This window comes from Sinohyriopsis cumingii, chromosome 1 (assembly GCF_028554795.1).
Source record: "Sinohyriopsis cumingii isolate HCF-2022 chromosome 1, ASM2855479v2, whole genome shotgun sequence".
Classification (NCBI taxonomy): Eukaryota; Metazoa; Mollusca; class Bivalvia; order Unionida; family Unionidae; genus Sinohyriopsis; species Sinohyriopsis cumingii.
The window spans coordinates 164185952-164212953 of NC_142961.1; the positions used below are offsets into that span (position 1 = coordinate 164185952).

At 36.6% G+C, this 27002-nt stretch overlaps 1 protein-coding gene across 1 annotated transcript in view; it reads right to left on the reverse strand.

Moving 5' to 3' along the window:
• Nucleotides 1-27002, reverse strand: part of LOC149808297 (methionine synthase-like) — a 193985-nt gene that overhangs the window by 78797 nt on the left and 88186 nt on the right. Inside the window, exons 18-24 of the mRNA XM_089975738.1 lie at nt 23735-23875; nt 18021-18110; nt 15474-15572; nt 13852-14007; nt 13370-13473; nt 3573-3640; nt 872-992 (exon numbers count right to left, since the gene is read on the reverse strand). Of these exons, the coding sequence (XP_089831864.1) occupies nt 872-992; nt 3573-3640; nt 13370-13473; nt 13852-14007; nt 15474-15572; nt 18021-18110; nt 23735-23875 (779 nt within the window). The remainder of the gene's footprint in view (nt 1-871; nt 993-3572; nt 3641-13369; nt 13474-13851; nt 14008-15473; nt 15573-18020; nt 18111-23734; nt 23876-27002) is intronic.

Here is a 27002-nt window from a genome sequence, read left to right on the forward strand (position 1 = left end):
ACTGGGAACATTGCATTAACATAAGCCTGCATTATCACTGGAAACACTACATTATCATAAGCCTGCATTATGACTGGGAACACTGCATTAACATAAGCCTGCATTATCACTGGAAACACTATATTATCATAAGCCTGCATTATTACTGGGAACATTACATTAACATAAGCCTGCATTATTACTGGGAACATTGCAATAACATATGCCTGCATTATCATTGGGAACATTGCATTAACATAAGCCTGCATTATTACTGGGAACATTTCATTAACATAAGCCTGTATTGTGACTGGGAACATTGCATTAACATAAGCCTGCATTATCACTGGGAACATTACAATAACATAAGCCTGCATTATCACTGGGAACATTGCATTAACATAAGCCTGTATTATTACAGGGAACATTGCATTATCAAAAGCCTGCATTATCACAGGGTACATTACATTAACATAAGCATGTGTGTGTTTTTGATTTGGATTTTTAATGTAGCTTTAACAATTTTTCCGTCATATCGCTATGATATCTGCAGTGTGACAGTTTATAGTGATGTCTAGCACTGGGGGCATCATGCTGCAGACATGTAGCATGATGTCCCACCCAGTCACATTATCCTGACACCAGGCTGACCAGTCCTAGCACTAACCTCTTATTGGGAACATTACAGTAACATAAGGCATGCATTATTACTGGGAACATTATATCATCATAAATAGGTTACAGTTGCCAAATGTATAATATGACTAATGTGCTAAACTTACAAGCTGATTTTGTGCTTAATTGATATGTTGTTCATTTACTTCTGAAATTAAATTGTACCTGACCTAGATAATCTAGGTTTCATAGATGAAGCAATCATATATGTACATACTTTGAGGTTGTAGCTCCCCCAATCAAAAGTGGAGTTTTAAAACCCACTCTCTCCATTTCCTTGGCAACATAAATCATTTCTTCCAATGATGGTGTTATGAGACCAGACAGTCCAATGATGTCTGAAAGAGGAAAAATGCTTAATATTTTGCTTATTACCTTAACTTAGATTCTGCAATAATTTTTCACTGCTTATGATACATACCCTGGGTGGTTAAATGTTACATAACCCATATGGTTAAATGATACATACCCTGGATGATTAAATGATACATACCCTAACTGGCTAAGTGATACATACCTTGGATGATGGTACATATCCTGAATGGCTGAATGGTACATACCCAGTATGGTTAAATAATACATACCATTGATGGCTAAATGATATTACCCTGAATGGTCAAATGGTACATATCCTGAATGGTTAAATGATACACACCCAGAATTGTTAAATGATACATACCCTGGATGGTTTAATGTTGCATAAACTGTATGGTTAAATGATATCTATCCTGATCAGCAAAATGATACATACCATGGATGGTTTAATGTTACATAACCCATATGGTTAAATGATACATACCATGGATAGTTAAATGATACATACCCTGATTGGCTAATGATACATACATTGGACGGTTAATGATATATAACCTTGATGGTTGAATGATAAATACCCTGAATGGTTAAAGGTTATATATCCTGGATGGTGAAATGATAAATACCCTGAATGGTTAATGGATATATACCTTGGATGGTTAAATGATACATAACCTGGTGGGTAAGGGATACATACCCTGGAAAGTCAAATAATACATACATTAGATGAGCAAATGATAATACTATGGACAGTTAAATTATATATACCCTGGATGGTTAAATTATATATACCCTGGATGGTTAAATTATATATACCCTGGACGGTTAAATTATATATAACCTAGATGGTTAAATGACACACACCCTTGATAGTCAAATGATGCGTACACCAAGGAAGTGAACTAGTTGGATATTGAATGGTCACATGCTATGCTGTGTATACCAAGGAAGTGAGTATGTCAGATATAAAATGGTCACATGCTATGCTGTGTACACCAAAGAAGTGAGCTTGTCAGATATCAAATGGTCACATGCTACGCTGTGTACACCAAGGAAGGAAGTGTGTCAGATATAGAATGGTCACATGCTATGCTGTGTACACCAAGGAAGTGAGCTTGTCAGATATAAAACGGTCACATACTATGCTGTGTACGCCAAGGAAGTGAGCTAGTTGGATACTGAATGGTCAAATGCTATGCTGTGTATAACAAGGAAGTGAGCTTGTCAGATATCAAATGGTCACATGCTATGCGGTGTACACCAAGGAAGTGTGTCAGATATAGAATGGTCACATACTATGCTGTGTATACCAAGGAAGTGAGTATGTCAGATATCAAATGGTCACATACTATGCTGTGTTCACCAAGGAAGTGAGCTTGTCAGATATCAAATGGTCACATACTATGCTGTGTACACCAAGAAAGTGAGCTTGTCAGATATCAAATGGTCATGTACTATGCTGTGTACACCAAGGAAGTGAGCTAGGTGGATACTGAATGGTCACATAACTATGCTGTGTACACCAAGGAAGTGAGCTAGTTGGATATTGAATGGTCACATACTATGCTGTGTATACCAAGGAAGTGAGTACATCAGATACTGACTGGTTACATGCTATGCTGTGTATACTAAAGAAGTGAGCTTGTCATATGGTACTGATGGGTCATTGCCGGGTGCCTTGTCCAATACATTTCATCATCTATGCAAATAAATCCAAGAAAGTTATTATATAACTTTTACTTGTCATGCAACTTTAGCTGAACAATACTGCACCTCTCAAATACTAGCTTTGTCATCTTGATAATTATTGGTAGTAATAACAACCAGTAATCATTAAAATAAAAAGTAGACAACTAAGGATAACTGGATTAATAGCTAGACTCAATGTATCGATCCAAGTTACTTTACTGGTGTGATTCAACAATTATCATTGTAGTTTGGTACAGAAAAATTTGTGAGATTTTCATCTGTAATCCTCAATATATGTCTGGTTGTAAGAAGTACATTTTATAACTTCTGCACTAATTTGCTGTCTGCATTAAAAAAGTGGTCATTCATGAGGAGTTATTGACTGTCTGCATTAAAGGAGAGGCCATCCATGAGGAATCATTTTTGTACTGTGATGCATCTGATCTAAAAGTCAATTTCCAGTACTCCATTTTTGTGCCAATACATTTTTTCATATACCCCCTCACTCCTTTCTTTTCCAAAAAGCAGCCACATTACAACCTGCACACTTCTCATTCTAGTGGTTCTATATCTGATAGTCATCTGTCTCAGCACCGGTATTTTATGGCCATTATGAAGAAAATCAACGGAAAAAAGTCAAAGGACTCGGCAAAACAAAATCATGCATTTCGTGCACTCTATACGACCCCACTTCTCAAAAATCTTTTCATCTGAAAAAATTCCATTTGTTTCATATTCCAACCGTTTGTGGATAAGCATTACCTGTTATCCAGATATGCACCACCTCCATCCCTTCTATACAGTAGCAAGCTAATGTTAATTATTTCTACTGCTGTGTGTTGACTCAAAATTTTCTTACCATAATATATTTATAAAATAGGAAAAAGAGAAATTTATTGATACGGAAAGATTACCTGCTTTTTCCTTGAGTGCTGTTTCCAATATCTTCTCACATGGACACATTACTCCTAAATCTATTACCCTGCAATTGAAACAGGTTCAATGAATAATGTATCAACAATGTTTTTGCTTAGCTTGTGAACAGGTTTTGTAAAATTCAACAAATAATTTCTTTCCCAGAATACAAAGTGAAAATTGAAAAGGAACTTACATTACTGTGAATTAAATCCCATATAATCCTAAAAGTTCTATCACAAGTCCAAATATATTAAGTTCCAATTGAATTACAGTGGTGTTCCAAGTAATTTCCAATATTGAATGCGTTGATGTGCCTAGTCTTAAATGTGCTAAATTGCCTATAGCCTGGAATGTGGTGATGTGCTAACAGTCCTTTGATGTCTCACAATAATATAATCTAAAACTTCCTTGTCTGAATTCATTATAATTCTAAATTAATATTTTAGTACAAGAATATTAATCAGCACCTTTTTCATTCCAGTGAATAATGATTTTAATAAATTAATACACCCAAATAAAAAACTGAACACAAAAATAAGAATGATTCTGGTTTAGATATTGAGGCAAGAATTAGTAATTTTTCAAGCAAACAACACTGATTTAAAAAGCTAAGTCACAATAATGGAACCTGGATGTAGGCCAGCTTCCTCTCTAAAACAGTCGAAGTTGTCAACAAGTTTAGGAATTACCAATTGAAAAATTTAATGTCCTAGACTCAGATTCAGCAAAACATGTGTGTCATTAATACTGATGTGAATATTTAATCTATACTCACTGAGAAATATTAGCCATGTGTTATGTTGTTTACGAAATATATGTCACTGTTTAGGTACACAATTAACCTGATTTTGGACAAAAAGTCAAGTACAAAGTACAGCTATGCATATCATATAAGCATTAATAAAAGCCAACAATATATATATATATATATTTATATCCTTCTGCATTCAGATTAAGGGGGTATGGTGTTTCGCCCTGAGTTCACTGCAGCATATTTACATTGACCATTCAGCATTTTGTTTCATAAGGAAGGCATTTGTTTAGATAAAGGACTATTTTATCTCACTTGTAACTCCAGTCATGGTGAGAGTGTTACAAAAAGGTGTCATTTAATGAATTTTGAAAGTAAGGTAGTTGTCATCATGAAGGTAGAGAGTCGAAGCAATTCATTTGCTGGATGGTGGGAAAAGCAAGGTAGAAATGAAAATCACCTTTTGCCCCAGTGTGACTGGGTATAGTTAGATATCTACATCTATTTGCCTGTGAATAAAAAGCTATGTTGGTCTCTTTTTGAGAAGAAATATGACTTACATCCTTTTTCATTAGGGTCAGGGGTCATTCAATATCCAAAACATGTCTGTAAAGGCAGGAACAGTGCTGGTTCCTGGGTCGCAATGAATAACTATATACGTTTTTTGTTTTTTTTTGTTCTTCACAAGCTTCTCACACTAGCTGATTCTCTTTTGATCTTGGAGTGTTGGGCAATTGAAGAATCCAGATACTGTTTTTATAGCATGAACAAAGTAAGATTGGAGTATGTTTTTAAGCTGGTAGTGATTTCATTTATTGGATGGATTAAAGTGACCAGGATACAGTAATCTTTTGTGGAACATAAATTGGGGAGAGAACAACATATACCTGTAATTATAATTGTGTTACACATAAAACATTCTTGATAATAATAATAATGACAACAATATTTGGTGCATGTTATTTGTTCAAAAATCAATTTTAAAAGGTCAACTGGTGTACAGCAGCCACCTGTGTGCAATGACCAATTTTGCCTTTTCCCATGAGTGGTCACTATGGACAGGTTTAACCATGTGTGTGTGTGTGTGTGTGTAATCATGTTGTGCATAATAATCCTTATAAGTGTATCACATGCACTGGATCCAGCAAAGGGATCATGTGTTTTATGGATTGATTAATAGGATTAATACAAATGCAAATAAATGACAATAAGCAGTGCAAAACTAGTGTTGCATTCTGTCCAAGCACTTTTGATTCTAATTTTGTATTAGCTTAAGGCATTTACAAAACAAATAAAACAATATTATGCATAAAAGAATGCAATTACTTTACAAAGTATTAAATGGCTGAATGAAGAACTGTTTGAACATTTTTGATATTGCACCTAACTGGTTTCAACTGCATTAATAAAATTGTTTCGTACCTTTTGTTATGGGTCATGTGTGTGATTTGGATTTTTAATGTAGCTTTAGCGATTTTTCAGTCATACTGCTATGCTGTCTGCAGTGTGGCAGTTTATAGTGATGAGTAGCACTGGGGCATCATGCCGCAGACATGTAGCATGATGTCCCATCCTGTCACATTATCCTGACACCAGGCCAACCAGTCCTAACACTAACCTCTTAAAGCTGAGCGCCAAGCTAGGCAGCTGTTAATACCATTTTCGTAAGCCTTTGGTATGACTCAGCCAGGGATCAAACCCACAACCTCCTGCATCCAAGGTGGACATTCTAACCACTAGGCCACCAGAACGGTCCTGTTATGATTCAAGTCAAAGAACTAGATCATCATGTGCATCTGGATACCATATGCAGACTTGAATTGGAAATGTGGCATTCTTTTCTTCAGAAATGGAATGGTATATCCTTTTTCCTTATGAAGGATCTTACGTTTGCTGCCGATGTTGAACTTTTTACTGATGCATCTTCCATTTGTGGCTTTGGTGCCTACCTTCAAAGGAAATGGTTTGCAGGTAAATGGCCTAATGATATTTCCATTCAAGATCAAGAATCCTCCATAGCTTTTCTTGAATTACATGCTACTGCTGCTGTGCTTTGGGGTGTTAATTGGACTGAACAATTATCCTTAATTGTGATAATCAGGCAATAGTTGCTATGGGTCATTCAAAACGCCCTCTTAACAGACTTATGTGGAGACTCACACTATGTGCTGTAACTTATAGTTATGTTTATGTCTGCCTGTGAATTGCCATGTGTACAAATGCATGATATTTGCAATGTGTAATAAAAATTGGCATTATTATCTTGTAATCAGTGGAGCCGATTTAAACTGCTTGTGTCAGAGGCAATAGGCACCCAGAAACATACCCACACCTGCACGAGATTCCATACATGGATCTGCTGGTGGAAATGGTGCCCTGTGTTGTGTTGATTCTTCCTCTATACATGTACAGTATATCATGTGCTGAACAATGTTACACCTATAACAAGCAATCAACCAGCTTGATAAAACCTCAACTGACTGTGTACATAAGCAGCAGGGAAGGCGAACAGACCACTTGGTTGAAATATAATTTGCTTAAAACAAAACATCATACGAAAAAAAGTATGTACTTTGTTTACATGTGTGAGGTCATGCCTTCCCTGCTGCTATTAATTGAAAAAGTTATTGTAAGAAATAATGGTACATCCGGAATCTCATACTGCAAGGATAGCTCGAGAACAATTAGAAGCAATCAAAAAATTTCTTTCTGTTAGAGATTCATTCAGAAAAAACTTATGAGCGCAGCAGAAAGCACAAGTTGAGTACGAAGAAGACACTAAAAAACTATTTAAACCCGTCACTACAGCTACTGAAAAAGTTGCAGCGACTACTAAGAAAGTTGCAGTGGCTGCTGAAAAATCTATATGGGGAGATATTAAGGAGGAGGATGAAGACAGGAAAAAGGGTATTAAAACAAACAAAAAAGATTTTGGAAGATCTTTCAACTAATATAGCTGCAGCTCAACCTCCACCTCAATCTCAACCTGTTAGTGAAGAAATACCCGAGGATAACACTGAAACAGAACAAGCCAGGGCTAAGGTTGATGTGAACGAAAAATTTACCGAATATAGTATTAAATTTATAAAATCAATTGAAAACAAATGATTTAGGTGAGTTTACCGTGCGGAATTTTGATGAACGAGGAAGGGTTTTAAAATCCAAGTATGTTGATGACAATATCAGTCGTAATATTTGGTACAAGTGGATATATCGTATATACCATGGATTTGATCAGTCCAGAGAAGCTGATAGTAGAAATATTGCATTTATTAACGCAACAGATAAATAATTTGCACGAATACAACAACCACAAGTACAACTTTCTTTACCACAGCAACAGAAAAAACAACAACCTCCTCCACAGCAACAAACAGAACAAAAACCATTACCAGAACATATATTTACTGACAATGCTCTTAATACTTTTGCTGACCGGGATAGATTAATTAATATCGCTGCACATGGTTATGATTTCAGAGAAAATTACCTAAAACCTGAATTTATTGATTCTATAGAACAAAATGATTGGATTCCTGCATTATATTTTGCCTCTAAAAATTCAATTATTAATACAAAAAATCCAGGGTATAATAAATTTAGACATGATGTGTTTGAAGAAATGAGAAAACCTCATCGACCACAATCTCCAGGAAAAAAACCTGGTGCTACTGGTAGTGGTTTAGGAAATAATTCTGTTTGTCCTGATAATATTCTCAATGATGTATCATGGTTATAAGTTCTTAATGGAGGAAAACAAGCTGGAAATAACTCACTGGAAATAATCAATGAAGCAGCTGATATCCGTCGGCGATTATTTCAAGGTGGTATCATGGATATCAGCATTTACCGAGAACTTATTGATGAACTTGCTGATGATTACAGTGACAAGTTGTTAAATAAATGGTAAATAAAATAAAAATGATCATGTACAATAGACATTATAGACCCGTACAGGTCAGAGCGGTAAACTCACGATTACCAATCTACAGAGCAACTTATGGAGATGGACTTGGTGATGTTGTTCAAGGGTTATTTAGAAGATTAGCTCCAAAAGTAGCACCTGTTGCAAAACAATTATCTATGAAAGCTATTAATATCGTTCGTGAAAAAGCTCCTGGTGCAATTGTTAATGTTGCTGGTAAGGCGTTCTCAGTGATCAAAGATAGACTAGCACGATTAATGTGACGAAAATCACAACCAGTAAAATTACCAAGCACTACAGATATGCCTGCAGATGTCAGCAAGATAATAAATCAAGCCACAAATAAAAAACTAGCAGCCTTGATGGATCAAGAATCTGATGAAGTACAAAGAAATATTACTGCAAATTTGATAGCAGGAAGTGGACTTCATGTTCGTCGATAATTGATTTAAATCGAAGATATATAATAAAATGTTTAAACCTATATCTGACTCAGCATTTAAAATGGATGAACCAGTCCTCAAGGATGAATCGGTACGTGATTATCAATTTTATTCCTATGATGCAAGACAACCAAATCAACGGGGGCGTATCGAACTTCAAGTTCAGGATACAAGTAGATATTTCTTATCCGCTGAGGCATTTATTGAAGTAGAAGGTGAGCTTGTAAAGGCGGATGGTACTGCATACGATGCCACTGCACGAGTTGTTTTTGTCAACAACGGGATCATGGCATTATTTGATAGCGCCACATACATGATTGATGGAAGAAATATCGAATCGATTCAGAAGAATGTTGATGTTGCTACAACAATAATTGGTCTAGCAAGATATTCTGATGATTATACAAGATCAGCTGGTCCATCAATGATGTTTGCTAAAGATAATACCAACCACACTGATCATGTTCAGTATATTAAAGTACAAACACCACGAGGTACTGCAGCTTATCCACAACCAGTTGATTTTGAACATGAAGATAGACCAGGTGCTGCTTTTGATAAAAAAGGTATTAATGGAAATTTCAACTTGGGATTTGCAACATGCCGAGCAATGTTGTTAGAAAACAGAAATTTTTCATGTGCGATTCCGCTGTCTCACATCTTCGGATTTTGCAGATATGTTAGAAAAGTCATCTTTGGAGTTAGACACACAGTTGTACTCATAAGAAAAGGTGGTGATAATGATGCGATCTGGTGAGGGGATGGTGTTGCTGATGATGGTAGAGTAAATATAACAAAGCTCTCATTGAAGATGCTGGTATTAACTTCATCGGTCACAGAAGAACAGAAATTATTGTCTTTTATGGATCAAGGCGGTAAATCATTACTATCATGGTTAACAATAACCACAGATGCTGCTCAAAGTACCATTAAAGGTATATTTACATGGCATATAGCATCACAGCAAGGTGTTTCACATATGATATTTGACAATTTCGGTGTTAGCGAGGTTTCGTTGAGGATAAACGGACAACAAGAACCATCCGAAGATATATCATTAAATTATACCATAAATCATGTGGCACGCACATATCATCGTTTGATGACATTTATGGGATGTGATCTAAACATAGACACAGGGCTGCAAATATCACAGTTAGATTTTACAAAACTGTATCCGATTAATTACTTTTCACTGGAGCATCTTGATTTATCTAAACAATCTGTCGTTAATATATACTTCCGAGCTTATGTTAATACCCCGCCAGAACTCGCGGCTGGTCCACTAGTTATTTATGGTCCTTACAGTGCAATCGCAGTTATACTTAGTGACAAAACCATGTTACTTGAAGGTGGTAGCAGTCGAATGAGAATTGTTGATGCACCAGTGGAAAATCTATAATCATTATTTTCAGCGTGGCAAGTATTTATCATAAAAATGTCATACAGTCATGTTAACGTAACTCTGACTCCCAGTCAGGTCAAGAAACTTCAATCAAATTCAACAAAAAACTGCGGAACAAAAATAACGTTAAAACAAGATCAGATTTCTAGTGGTGGTCCAAATAAACTGTCACTAACCAAGAATCAAATTAAACACTTCAATAAAGCACTGAAATAAAAAACCAGAGTTAACTTGTTCTTTCTCTGAGCGCCATTAAAGATATGGTTAAAACAGGTGGTATTTTTCCACTTCTTGCAGCAATACCAGCGTTAATAGCTGCTGCCACTCCAGCCGTAGCAAAAGCAGCCGCGTTAGGTGCTGTTGGAACCGCTGCTGGAATGGCTCTAAAATAGCAACAGGAAAAGGATATAAAAAAAAAGGGAAGGGGTCTAAGATTACCAGGATCTCGTTGGGGAAGAGGTCTGAGGCTTCCAGGATCACTTCGTTAGATGCTCCAGCATCAAATTTTGATTTACTCGATGCTGCTAAACGATTAAAAATAAAAAACTTTAGGTGTTTTTATGCGAGATCAATTACCGAAACAACCAAACAGTGTTGAAACAGGTATTATTAATCTCGACTCAAATTCAGGGCCCGGTACTCATTGGGTATCATACGCGGTTGATCCACGTGGAATCATTTATTTTGATTCATACAGTTTAGCTCCACCGTGTGAGTTTATCAAGTATGTTGCACGACTCCACACAAACAATGACAGATCCGCCAATATGTGGCCGTGAAGTAATTAATGTACTTAACGCTATATCAAAATCATCCAAACTGCCACATAAAGTCGTGCATGATTATACAAGCAACTGATTCGTTTTAAACAGATCTTAAATTATAATGGTTGATATTTACGGAAGATCTTCTACTGGCATTAAAAAAAAGAAAGATGACATTGATTTGTCGAAGTACGCGACTAAAGATGAACTCACTGATATTATGAATCTTGCTGGAGTTGACCCAGATGAGGTTGTTATTTTTCAGGATCGATATGGTAAACTAAAAACTAGCAATATCAAATGGAATGATATAGTTCAACGAGTACTCGGTGCGGTCACGGATAACATCCCTGTGTTTACTGACAGCGGAGAAATCAGGGATTCAAGTATATCGTTTACAACTATCAGAGATGAAATTGCAAAAAGTGTTGCTAATCGTGTGAAAAATACCGGTGACACAATGACGGGAGAACTCAGCATGAATGAGAATAAAATAGTAGTTTTAAGAGATCCAACATCTGACGAAGATGCCGCAACAAAAAAATATGTTGACACCAACTACAGCACCGTAGATGGTAAACTATCCACACTGCGGGCCGAGTATGACGTTCACGTAAATGCGTTTACAAATCTCCACAGAAATTTTAGAAAACTTAACGAAACCGCAGATGAATTTTTTTGTAATCTGTTGACCGTTGATGCAAAACTCTGATATAAAATAAACATTAGATACGATTAAAAAAACACAAGAAGACATCGTAGCAGGCATTCCTGAAATTGTTAATAAAACTAGTTTAATTAAAATTCCACCCGGAATAACTCCCAGGCATATAACCAACATCGTGTGCATGGTATCATCTGGATTTGCAACATGGTCAACGCAGAATAATACTTTCAAATATACCATAACAGTCACTGGCGTGTACAGGTTGTCTGTGTTCAGTGCTGCAAAATTTGAGATATTCACAACATATCCCTGGCAACATTCCACCGATAGGTTTTCTGGGGTTGTCACTGTTGTATTAAATAAAGGAACCGAAGAAATATTTACACTGGAAGCAGCTGATAAGACATTAACCTCAACATCTTACTGGTGGTTTTTGGAATTTGTAGCTGAAACACCTCAATTATATACTGCATAAAATAATAATGAGTACCCCAATCGACGTTCAAAATGATGTTGGATCACAACATTACAGGTACAATCAAGTGCGTGAATGGCAAGTAAAATTAAAAGATATCATTGAACAATATACAGTAAAAATAAAAAAATATCAACGACGACTAGTTATCGTCGACGTAACTGTTTATTCAGTATCCACTGTTGTTGCTGGAACCGGTGTGATATTATCAACAATGGCAATGATGGCACCAGTAGCAGTGACAATCTGTATTTCAGCTACAAGAACGATTGCAGGTGTTCTTAATATTATTGCCAAAAAAATATGTACTTCCACGAATGAAAAATTATCCGATTACATGATCAAATTACATACGGTGATGGTCGCATATTACAAATTATCTTTGTTATTATCAGTGAGTCTCCGTGATGGAATTATATCTGCTTTCGAGTTTTCAGAGATGTTGTTGTTGTTGTTGTTGTGGGGTTTAACGCCATTTTTCAGCACGATAGGCTATACATGGCAGCCAGTATTAATGGTGGAGGAAGAACCTGGAAAACCCCGGAAAGAACCACCGACCCACGAGAAGCTACTGGCAAGCTTTCTCACATGCCCACATTGGCTGAATCTTAGACTCGAACCGCCGCAGACAGAGGTGAGATGGCAGTGATCTGTAACGAAGAGCGCTTTAGACCACTTGGCCACTCGGGGCCCCCAATATGAAAGGTACTGACCTATAGTTATTACATCCTAGTATTACACCCACAATACTGATATTGCATTCAATGAATTTTTGAAAGGTACTGACCTATAGTTATCACATCCTAGTACTACACACACAATGCTGATACAGCATTCAATGAATTTGAAAGGTCATGACCTACAGTTATTATATCCTAGTATTACAAACACAATGCTGATATAGCATTCAATGAATTTGAAAGGTACTAACCTATAGTTATTACATCCTAGTACTACACCCACAATGCTGATATAGCATTCAATGAATTTGAAAGGTCATGACCTATAGTTATTACATCCTAGTATTACACCCACAATGCTGATATAGCTTTCAATGAATTTGAAAGGTACTGACCTATAGTTATTACATCCTAGTATTACACCCACAATGCTGATATAGCATTCAATGAATTTGAAAGGTACTGACCTGTAGTCATTATATCCTAGTACTACAAACACAATGCTGATATAGCATTCAATGAATTTGAAAGGTACTGACCTGTAGTCATTATATCCTAGTACTACAAACACAATGCTGATATAGCATTCAATGAATCTGAAAGGTACTGACCTGTAGTCATTATATCCTAGTACTACAAACACAATGCTGATATAGCTTTCAATGAATTTGAAAGGTACTGACCTGTAGTTATTACATCCTAGTACTACACCCACAATGTTTTTCCCAATGTCATGAACATCTCCTTTTACAGTTGCCAAGACAACTGTACCATTGTATGCATTCTCCTGAAAGGGAATAAAACATTATTTTGCTTTTATAAAATACAACCATCTAATTGTATTCGTATAATATATTGTATATATTCACTTGTAATACTAGCTGACATCAATGTGCCAGCAAATCTGGGTCTATGAAGTCTGTAAAGAGTACTCAGAAGAACAAACAACAAAGACTCTAATCTGCTAATGCTTTAGGTGATGCTAGATCAGGATCTATGTTGTTTGCCACTGAACTCAACTCCTCCACAGAGTATATACAGTAAAAATGAAAAGCTTTCAATATTTGCAAATATCATAATTTCAGAATGCTATCTAATATGTCAAAAGAATTGTTTGTTCCCTAAGTTTTGTATGCATCATGAAACATATAGATTGAAGACATACCAAGTCACTTCCCCCTGCCTTTATTCTCTCCTCTCTTTCCTTTTCCATAAATGGAATGAGATATCCAACAGCTTTCTTCATGACTCGTGCTGACTTGATGACCTGAGGCAGAAACATCTTTCCTGCTCCAAAGAGATCTCCTACCACCTGCATGCCCTGTAAATAAGCTACAGATCTTTAATTACTTTCAAAAAGACCCGAACAACCAATGCATGCCACAACCAGAATGTTGATAAACAGTTAATTAAATGGCATTACAGTTCTCTACTCTATTGGGGCCCGAGTGGTCTAAAGTGCTCACTATTACAGATCACTGTCATCTCACCTGTCTGCGTGGGTTTGAGTCTCGGGCTTGGCCAATGTGGGTATATGAGAAAGCTTGCCAGTAGCTTCTCATGGGTCAGTGGTTCTTTCCAGGGTTTTTCTGGGTTCTTCCTCCACCATTTATACTGGCCGCCATGTATAGCCCATCTTGTTGTTGTTGTTGTTGTAGGGTTTAACGCCATTTTTCAGCACACAATAGGCTATACATGGTGGCCAGTATTAATGGTGGAGGAAGAACCCGGGAAAACCCCGGAAAGAACCACCAACCCTCGAGAAGCTACTGGCAAGCTTTCTCACATACCCACATTGGCCGAATCTTAGACTCGAACCTATGAAGACAGAGGTGAGATGGCAGTGATCCGTAACGGGGAACACTTTAGACCACTCTGCCACTCAGGGCCCCTAGCCCATCTTGTGCTGAAAAATGGCATTAAACCCTATAAGAATAATAACAACTCTATTCTATCTAAAAAAAACTGTGGTACATTTTCATTCATTTCAGCAGATTATGGGGAGAGGAAATAGTAAACTAGCAAGAAGACATAGGCAGCAAATGAATTCTTCTGCCATTATATATATATATATATATATATATATATATATATATATATATATATATATATATATACACATACATACACTAAGGTTTGTCTTCCTAATGTTTGTTTTAATATCTTTGTGTGCGCATTTTTGGAACTTTTGGTTGGCACCATATATCGAGTATTACTATGACAGGCCATTAAACCTTAATATATACCCTGGACTGTGATCTTGGATGCATGAACAAGCCATTCTCCATTTCAGAGAGTGCATTACAGATACAAAAGAACCTAACATCTTGCTTCTATAATTCTGGGTGGATGATAATTCCAAAATCTCTTAGATCACTGTTGTTTTCTATAAATACTGTAATTCTAGTACATGACATACCTACTACTGTCTACAGCATAGACAATTATCTACCATAGTATGATGTACCATTACATCAGGGTCTACACTATTTGTCCTGTTTATAGATTTGAGAAATCTGGTCAGACTCTTATCTGCTGGTACACTGTCAGACAGCAGCTCTGGTTATATAATATTTATGGCAGAATACATGTAATACATGACTTCCTACAGTAATTAACAAATTGCTGAAACCGCTGAGCAGAGTCTTTCAAACAACCACTTGCAAGCCTTTTGTGTGAAATAAATATATGTACATACCCCTCTACTCAATATGGCTGTTGCTATTTCTAAAACTTAATGAGAAGGATGTCTAATAATTTAAATTAATAAAGAGGTATAAATCTTACCGTCATGAGTGGGCCTTCTATCACATTCAAAGGCCTTGGATATTTGACAGTATTCTGTCTCGCTTCCTCTGTGTCTTCAATCACATACTTGTCAATTCCCTGGTATAAAATATGATCAATAGGCAAAATAAATTACAATCTGAAACACACACATCTAATTTTCATGATTAAAATGAACACATTTTGAAGAAAATCTTGTGCATTATTACTTTAACGTTGTTTGCATGTAAAACCACACAATCACAATAATGTTGTATGAACTGCTTATTGTTCAATAATTATACTGCTTCCTTATGTAATTCTCTGCAGACTGTATTTCCTGATTATCCTTTCTTTCATTGGTGGTGCTATCACTTAACAATGCACAGACTGTATTTCTGATTAACCCTTTCTTTCATTGGTAGTGCTATCAACTAACAAAGCACAGAATCTATTCCTGATTATCCTTTCTTTCATTGGTGGTAGTATCTTCTAACAATGCACAGACTGTATTTCTGATTAACCCTTTTCTTCATTGGTGGCATACAATGTGTTGTGGGGGAGCCCACTGTGCTAATTTGCATACTTAAAGTTCACAAAGTGGAACAACCCATTTCATTTTAAGTTATAGCTAAATCAAAATATGCTACCTGTATACTGAAGAACAAAAGTTATCATACATCATTACCAGCTATATTAAAAGTTATTACACATCAATGCCTTGAATAAGAATGTTTAAGCCATCTATATTAAACATTATTGGCAAGTTTGTGAACAGTGGCAACATTTCTTTGAAATCTGATTGTACTCCATATATGTATCTAGGGACCTGGGTGGCTGAGTGTTCGCTTTAACAATCACACCCCTTATTACAAATCAATGGTCACAAAGTAACAGAAAAAAAAGCAAAACCAACAAGTTTTATAAAACTTAACAGAGAATTTTTGCTTTTCTATAAATTATACTCTGCAATTTTGATGTTTTGTTATCTTTTGGGGAAAGCTGTCCAAACTCGAGTAACCAGTGGGATGCCTATGGGTTTGGATGCCTAGAATTAAATGGAGCGAGAGAGAGATTTAATTCACATAGTAGTCTTATGTAGACAATAATAGAATATACTGATCAGAACATACTCTCTATTCCAAAGCTGTGTAAAAATGAATGCGATTACAAGACATTGCTAACCTTTTAAGTTCTTTCATGATCAAATTTGCATATTTTTATAGACTTTTGTGGACATTGTCGCTGACCTTGTAGTATGGCACGGTATCACTCATACTTGATTTATACATGTGTTTCTATTGTGTGTTATTATTGTTTACACATTTGCCTTGACATTTCCTCTTATTCAGTCCTTTATCATTGTCATTTTCACATACGGCAAGTAGCATATTCACAAAAGTCATTCTGGAGTGGATAACATCAGTCAAAATAGCAATATTACCTAAACAAAACAGTTCTGACATACTGAATTGAACACCCTGATTAGTTCTCTTTATTATTCATTGTCTTAAGCTTTCCTGCATTAAGTACACTTCATCATCATAGTACAGTGTCTGTACTGGATAGTCAGAGTGGACAATGTCCACCATCATCTGTATATGTTTGACAGATGTGTCTAAATTTAAAGACGCTGATGTTTTGAGCTTACATTCTAAGTGAAAGCACTGATGGACTTGTTGACTTTGGGAAGGATTTTGCATCCTGCCTTTCACTCTATCTTTCACATACAAGCATGGAGGGGCCCAGAGGGGCTGAGTGGTCTAAAGCGCTCACCATTACAGATCACTGCCATCTCTGCATAGGTTCGAGTCTTGGGTTTGGCCAATGTGGGTATGTGAGAAAGCTTTCAGTAGCTGGGTTGGTGGCTCTTTCTGGGCTTTTCCCAGTTTCTTCCTCCACCATTAATACTGGCCGCCATGTATAGCCTATCTTGTGCATTAAACCCTATAACAACAACAACAATAAGCATGGACATAATGGGACTCTGTTCACAAATTATAGCAATCCAGAGGGCACATGTCCCTACATGTGCCTAAGCAGGACCAAAATAATTGTAAATCAAGTAGTATGGGGTTTTAAACGCAACCTCATCAGCTTCTATCACATTTATTCCAGCCCTCTCTGTTATATTCACAGTCTATGTAATATACATGAGATATAGATGGGAAAGATGAAATGTATTTATAGTTTCAGAAGGGCTTCATTTGAGAGAGTTTAATTCTTAATTTTAATAAGAGCAATAAAATGTATTTGATTGACAAACGTGGTCAAGGTGTCAAAATGTGCATGCACTCAAATGTGATTGGAGTGTCCACATCCACTTGTATGTAGGAAAGTATTGATAAAGAGTAAAGTACTGACAATCAACAATTTAGTCCAAATCTAATATGTAATTACTTGCAACATCTGAATTTCTTAAAATCATTGTCTTTTATATAGTGAAATATACATTGTATTTACCAGATATATTTAGCAATGAAAACTTAATATCAAAATTTATACTGTGCAAAATATGCATACTTCTGAAATCAAAAGGGCAAAGATTTAACCATATTCAACCAATACCTTAACCAAAGCATATTCCAGCCTTTCTTCAACATTTCTATTCCTCCACTCATCGCTGATCACAGCCTTCTTGGCATCTTTGCCCATGCTCTGTAAGGACAAATATTAACATGGTATAAAAGTAGACTCTGTATGTTTTCTATGTAGCATGCTTTTATGTTCTGTAAATTAGACATACTTCTGGATGCCTTATTTTCACAATTTCCAAATCTCTGCATCTTTGTTTTATTTTAAACACAAGCTTTCTCAAACAAGTACATAAATATAGTTGACTTTTATGCTTATGTCATTTAGTTGACCTTTAAGCTTATGTCATTTAGTCGACCTTTAAGCTAATGTCATTTAGTCGACCTTTAAGCTAATGTCATTTAGTCGACCTTTAATATTATGTCATTGCAGGAACAAGATTTAAAGTATCTTTACATATTAACATTAACTGAAATCCAGAGTAATTTACAGTACATTACAAAATGTAATTGGGTCATGCCAGCTTCTGAACTGGGTAATCATATCAAGCATGAAATAATTGGGTTATCATATCAAGCAGGTAAGAATTTGGTAATCTTAAAAAGCAGATAAGAATTGGGTAATCTTGAGAAGCAGGTAAGAATTGGGAAATCTTATAAAGCAGGTAAGAATTGGGTAATCTTATCAAGCAGGTAAGAATTTGGGTACTCTTATAATGCAAGTAAGAATTGGGTAATCTTATCAGTCAGGTAAGAATTTGGGTACTCTTATAATGCAAGTAAGAATTGGGTAATCTTATCAATCAGGTAAGAATTTGGGTACTCTTATAATGCAAGTAAGAATTGGGTAATCTTATCAATCAGGTAAGAATTGTATGCATATTCCAATGGGAAATATCAGTAGCAACATAGTTCTCTTTCTTTTTTTGAGGCCAAAAACATGGAAACAAAACAAAATTGAAGACAAAAATAATAATGTTGCCTGATTTGAACTTGGTCATCTTGCATGAGAGGTGCTCATTTATACCACTACAGCAAGATACTCATACCTAAAGTACAGCTGCTCATATACATAATTAAAGCATACATGCCAACCCCTGGCAAGGAAAAAGTGTAATCTAAGTGGACAAAAAGAGTAATCCACATATAACATGATACAAATTCAATAAGCATATGTACAAAATGATTTATTTATACCCCTGGACTTTTAACCTCAATAATTACTGCTTTAAGTTTTTGTATATAACACTTTGAGCTTTAAAAAGCAAGACTCTCGTGCTGCATTTCAAAACACTCTGTACCAGCTGAGACTATGAATGTTTTACACACCAGTAGAGCACTAAGAGCTGAGTTACAGAGCCTGGAATTCAGTTTTATTTTTGTTAACAATACTGAACAATCTCTCACAGTCAGCATTAGAATGGTAAAGAACCAATATCTTTTCATAGCCTGACAAAGAAGAGGAAATTTATATCTTCCAGTTGTTGGGTTTTTTTAAGCTGGGAAATAAGATGAAAAATATCAACTCTGTCTGCATGAAGTACATTGTCAGGTAGAGTGCCACCTTGATACTTCAGAAGTTCTTCTAATTTATCAGCAGCCTTTCCTGCAGCATGGTGCAACAAATCACATAGACAACCTGATATGTAAAATGATGGAGACATTTTTCAAAAGACAGATTGCAACTCCTTTATGAATTCCAGTCATTACTGATGCAGTATCAGCTGACAACCCCATACAGTTCTGCCAAATTATGTTTATTCAAAGCATTATCAAGCACACACAAAAAATGTTTTCTCTAGTGGAATCTACTGTTAATTCTGGTAATGAAAGAAAAGCACTCTGACTTTACCCTTTTCATTGTCAAGTCTCTTACACAGACTTATTGTCATAATCACTACTCCTGTCTGTTGTAATACTAAACGGTCCAATTTTCATGGGTTCTGCAATTTTAAGTGAAGTATCTTCTGCTAAACACATAACATTAGATGATTTTGTTCTAGCACATGCATATTTTCTGCAATTTTGGAATCAGGAAACATCTGTTTGAACAAAGGACCACCATAGTCTTCTACTGCTAGGGGCAGTCTGTGTTCTATTTAAGAACTCGGTAGATAATGCCTCTGCATTTATAAAATTTGTGTCCACAATTTAGTTCTTCTGTATAAAAGAAGTTACCTTAGTAATGGAGTTTATAAAACTAGCTAATTCAAGGTTTCTTTGTTTTACCACCATGACCAATATTAAAATCCTTTCCACACAGCCTGCAAGGGGCGTGAATCTTCCCTAGAAGGGAGCGCTGTATTGTGTAATTCATGTATTCATCTCTGAATCGTTTTTTTCTTTTCCTAATCCATCTGTGATATTATTTGAAAAATAATTTTGCTCTAACACACACATCGACTAGAATAAATATGACTTGGCTTTTAGCACCAAATACCTACAGACTGGTTCTGTACCATATATGAATTAGAACAAAGAATCTGCGAGCAAAGATTTTAAGTTAGAAAACCAGTCTGGTCTCTCCTAACTAAGCCATACAGCTGCTATAAATAGAAATCAAGGTCAATTGTTGAAAGTAGAAACCAGCATGTTTCTTGGAAATAGGGCAGCTGCTTAAATAGAATATAACTGTTAGGAAAGTGCATGCAAGTCTAAGGACAAGTGTACTCTTATGTTGTAGTTATATAGAAGCTGTCTTTTCTAGAATATGGTCTGTGGGATTAATGGATATTAATAAAAATGAGAAAACAAATTATTAATTTTTGGTGCGTAATCTGAATACATTTACATGTAAGGCATAATTTAGTTGGGATAAAAGCATAATAATTACACCAAAAGCATAATGGTTGCCATGTATGCTAAAGGCAGATACTCAAACACATGCCTAAAAACCAGCTGTTCATACACTTTTTTAAAGGGGAGCTGCTCATACACATATCCAAAGGGCAGATGCACATACACATATTCAAAGGGTAGGTGCTTATACACATACAAAGAAAACAGCTGCTCATACACATACCTAAAGGAAAGATACTTGTACACGTCCAATGGGCAGATGGTCATACACATATCCAAAGGGCAGATGCTTATACACATAACTAAAGGGCGGATGCTCATACACATCCCTAAAGGGTTGATGCTCATACACATACCTAAATGGCAGTTGCTCATACACACACTAATGGGTAGATGTTCATACACATACCTAAAGGGCAGTTGCTCATACACATATCCAAAGGGCAGATGCTCATACACATACCTAAAGACTGAATCATACACATACCCAAAGGGCAGTTGCTCATATACATACCTAAAGGGCAGTTGCTCATACACATATCCAAAGGGCACATGCTCAAACACACCTAAATGGCAGATAACTCAGCAGCAGATGGTCATACACATATGTAAGGGGAGGATACTCATACAAACAAATAAACACCTGGCAAGGCTGAATTAAAAATTGTCTGGATCTTGAGAGACTTGTTGCTTTGAAATTATCCAAAGAAACACTTGTAACACAGTTATCAAAAGGATGGTGGAACTGTTCTTGTGGTAACCAAATAGTGTGACATTAAAATAAAAAGTTTTATACCTCTCTCTCATCTGGGGAATTCCCATCATTTTTCAAAACTGCCATTGTAAAGCCTCTGCTGAAGAAACCAACACTAGACCATAAAGATTTAAAGAACTACTGCCCAGTTTTTAATCTCCCATTCATATCAAAAATCTTAGAAAAGGTTGTTCTATCCCAGCTAGTATCTCATCTGAATCCAAACAGTCTTTTTAGCAATGTACAATCTGTATATCACCCTTGCCACAGTACTGAAACTACTCTTCCAAAAGTAGTTAATGACATTCTCTCTGCTTTGGATAGCGGAAAGATTACAGTCCTCACCCTCCTTGATTTGTCTGCAGCATTTGATACAATAGACCATGATATATTACTTCACCATCTCCAGCATGTATTTGGCATTCATGATACAGCCTTACTGTGGTTCAAGTCCTACTTGGTCAACAGGACACAAATTGTGTCTGCAAATGGAATACACTTCAGCCCAGTTAATCTATGCTGTGGTGTTCCACAGGGATCTGTTCTTGGACCTGTTCTCTTAATTCTATACACTCGGCCACTCTCAAGGGTCATAGATCATCATCCAATTGTACGCTGATGACATCCAAATATACAAATCTAGCCACCCAACTGAAGTTGATGCAACCATTCAAGGTGTAGAGAGGTGCATTTCTGATGTGAAATCATGGATGACATGTAACAAGTTGCAGATGAATGATGATAAAACTGAGGCCATTCTGATCACAACACAAAGACTTTCTCATTCACATCCTTTACCTCAAACAATAAATATCAGCAACACCAACATTAAATTCACACAATCGGTACGAAACATAGGTGTTACTCTGGACAGTACTCTCACATTGCACTAACATGTCATGAACATATGCAAGGTTGCATATCTTGAGCTGAGACGCATCAGCTCCATTCACAAATATCTTTCAGTTGATGCCACTAAAACACTTGTGTGTTCATTAGTACTTTAAAGACTGGACTACTGTAACTCAATTCTGTCTGGTTCATCTCAATATCTGCTCTAGAAACTTCAAAAAGATCAAAACACAGCTTCTCGGATCATACTTAGAGTACCACAATCAGAGCACACCTCCCCACTGCTATGTACCCTACACTGGCTATCCAGTCAATCCAGAATCAAACACAAAATTTGTTCTCTGTGCTACGTTTCACTGTCGGACTCTTGTCCAACATACCTATCCGACCTCACCCATGTGTACACACCAGCAAGATACTTATGCTCCTCTTCTGACAATCGTATACTCATTATTCCCACTATGAAAACAAAGTCATATGGACAGAGTTCTTTTGCATACCAGGGCCCAGCAACGTGGAATGAATTGCCCACTGAACTTAGACACAAAGACACAGTGATCCCATTCAAGAGTGCTCTTAAAACTCACTTATTTTGACTGCAAGAACAAACTTAAAGACCTAATAATGTTTCCTACCTTAAATATTTTCAACATGTTTTTTCTGTTTTCTAATTTCATGGTGTTTGTTTTTGTAATCATATCATTATATTAGTTTTTTATGTTACAGATGTTGTCTAATGTTGTAAAGCGCTTACAGCTTCTAAAGATTAGACGCTATACAAAGTACCTCATTATTATTATTATTATTATTTTAGAGAAAAGCCTGTTGTTTGTCTTTGAGTTTGTCCTGTTTTTACAATTACTGTATTTCACATATATACAAAAATGACACATAACTTCAATCATCTTCTAACTTCGTCTTTCTTTATTTTCACAAATCTTTCATCAATCTGCCAGTTAATGGCTCATTCATCAATCTGCCAGTTAATGGCTCATTCATCAATCTGCCAGTTAATGGCTCAGTCATCAAAGAGGTGATGCGGACTATGATTCAAACCAATGGACTTCCAAATTAACAAAAAGTCCCTATATCCAATTTTCAAAACTGGATGGAATTCCATGTAATAATGCTAATGAACTTCTTGGAATACCCTAATGGATAGATAGGACCACTTAGGATGCCTTCAAATCAAGTGTGATGACCACATGAGTAAGAATGTATAAAATTCACACTGTCTATAATTGCATTATTCAGCAGTCCATTTTAAACTCTTAACATCTGACTGGCTGACTGTTAGTGACTTGAAGTTCATCTTTATTTTGTATTACAATAAACATACCAACCTGTGCATAGGCTAGGAGTTTATCTGTTCCTTCTGGATCTTTGTTCCAAAGTAGGTTCTCACACATTTCTAGCAGTGGCTTTGGAATATCATCGTACACTGGAAGACACCCAGCATTCACAATACCCATGTCCATTCCACTCTGAAATATTACAATTAACTGGAATTTCTGTTTGTAAAAGTATATTACCCAGTTGTCATAACAGTGCAGATTAAATGCTGAATCCTGACTGAATGCAAAAGCCTAAGTCAAACGGGGCCATGATTTGTGACGAAATTGGCAGCAAAAGCACGAAAATCTGACAAGGTTATCTATGCATCATCATCATCATAGTGTAAGTATAATTTCAATGCTTTTACCTGAAGGATTCAGTAGCTACACAATATACAGGAAGCAGCTAATAATTTCCCACTTCTGTTAATTAAAGCAGGAACATAAAGTGGTGATAAGGAAACTTTCGTGTAGCTAAAGATAACTTTGAATGACTTCTTTATGGAATTGGATATATGATGAGTGACAGAGTTTCAATGGGCCCAGCAAAAAAAGAATAATTTAAAAAGGGCCATAACTCTTTTTAAAATAAAATGAAAGAGACAAATGCCATAATAAGCATGTCATACTGTATCTAATTTGTCTAAATAATCCTGAGCCTTGATGGATATCTCACAGGAAACTTCCAATGTTAGGATTTAACATCAATCAACAAGGTGAATAATTCTGTTTAAAAAATTGTATGAAATTAATCCTCTAAAATCTATACCACATCTAGTAGACAGTATTCACACCAAAAATTGAATGGTTTCTGACCTATATAGATTACAAGCAACTACCAATAGCGAAAATATAATAATGAACCACAAAGACCCATAACTCTGTAAAATAAGGTTTAAAAGAAATTAATTCCCCAAAGATGTATCTACATGTCTTTACACCAAACTCAATACAGATATCTTGAATGGTTGAGCTATCAAAGGAACTGGCTGGTACTGATGGGAAAGCTAAGAGACTGGACAGTGTTGACCACTTAAGGGAGCTGGCTGGTACTGATGGGACAGCTAAGAGACTGAATAGTTTCATCATTCAAGATAGTTGGCTGATATTGACAGAATAACTATGGGATTGTCCAAATTGATCATTAAAGAGATCTTACTGGTACATTACTTGCAAAGCTATCAGACATCTCAATTGTGACCATTTAAGAGAGCTCCCTGGTACTGACAGGACAGATATAAGTGTGCGTGTGATTTGGATTTTTAACGTAGCTTTTCAAAAAAAATCTTTCATACTGCTACGATATCTACAGTGTGGCAATCTATTGTGATTTCTAGCACTGAGGCATTGTGCTGTAGACATGTAGCATTATGTCCCACCCAGTCACATTATCCTGACAAAAGGCCAACAACAGGTGGCTGTTAGTACCATTTTTATAAGTCTTTGGTATGACTTGGCCAGGGTTTGAACCCAAGACCTCCCACATCAGAGGCAGATGCTCTAACCACAAGGCCACCAGAGCAGTCAACATATGTAAGATTGGATGAGTTGGCTGGTACTACTGACATAATAACTTAGGGACCTGAAAGTTTTGATCATTCAAAGGAAGCTGGTTGGTACTGAATAGCTAAGGGAATGGACAGTTTGATCATTCAAAGGGGTTGGCTGGTACTGAATAGCTAAGGGAATGGACAGTTTGGTCATTCAAAGGAGTTGGCTGGTACTGAATAGCTAAGGGAATGGACAGTTTGATCATTCAAAGGGGTTGGCTGGTACTGAATAGCTAAGGGAATGGACAGTTTGATCATTCAAAGGGGTTGGCTGGTACTGAATAGCTAAGGGAATGGACAGTTTGATCATTCAAAGGAGTTGGCTGGTACTGAATAGCTAAGGGAATGGACAATTTGATCATTCAAAGGAGTTGGCTGGTACTGAATAGCTAAAGGGTATGGACAGTTTGATCATTCAAAGGGGTTGGCTGGTACTGAATAGCTAAGGGAATGGACAGTTTGATCATTCAAAGGAGTTGGCTGGTACTGAATAGCTAAGGGAATGGACAGTTTGATCATTCAAAGGGGTTGGCTGGTACTGAATAGCTAAGGGAATGGACAGTTTGATCATTCAAAGGGGTTGGCTGGTACTGAATAGCTAAGGGAATGGACAGTTTGATCATTCAAAGGAGTTGGCTGGTACTGAATAGCTAAGGGAATGGACAGTTTGATCATTCAAAGGAGTTGGCTGGTACTGAATAGCTAAGGGAATGGACAGTTTGATCATTCAAAGGAGTTGGCTGGTACTGAATAGCTATGGGAATGGACAGTTTGATCATTCAAAGGAGTTGGCTGGTACTGAATAGCTAAGGGAATAGACAGTTTGATCATTCAAAGGAGTTGGCTGGTACTGAATAGCTAAGGGAATGAACAGTTTGATCATTCAAAGGGGTTGGCTGGTACTGAATAGCTAAGGGAATGAACAGTTTGATCATTCAAAGGAGTTGGCTGGTACTGAATAGCTAAGGGAATGGACAGTTTGATCATTCAAAGGAGTTGGCTGGTACTGAATAGCTAAGGGAACGGACAGTTTGATCATTCGAAGGAGTTGGCTGGTACTGAATAGCTAAGGGAACGGACAGTTTGATCATTCAAAGGAGTTGGCTGGTACTGAATAGCTAAGGGAACGGACAGTTTGATCATTCAAATGGGTTGGCTGGTACTGAATAGCTAAGGGAACGGACAGTTTGATCATTCAAAGGGGTTGGCTGGTACTGAATAGCTAAGGGAATGGACAGTTTGATCATTCAAAGGAGTTGGCTGGTACTGAATAGCTAAGGGAATGGACAGTTTGATCATTCAAAGGAGTTGGCTGGTACTGAATAGCTAAGGGAATGGACAGTTTGATCATTCAAAGGAGTTGGCTGGTACTGAATAGCTAAGGGAATGGACAGTTTGATCATTCAAAGGAGTTGACTGGTACTGAATAGCTAAGGGAATGGACAGTTTGGTCATTCAAAGGAGTTGGCTGGTACTGAATAGCTAAGGGAATGGACATTTTGGTCATTCAAAGGGGTTGGCTGGTACTGACTAGCTAAGGGAATGGACAGTTTGGTCATTCAAAGGAGTTGGCTGGTACTGAATAGCTAAGGGAATGGACAGTTTGATCATTCAAAGGAGTTGGCTGGTACTGAATAGCTAAGGGAATGGACAGTTTGATCATTCAAAGGAGTTGGCTGGTACGAATAGCTAAGGGAATGGACAGTTTGATCATTCAAAGGAGTTGG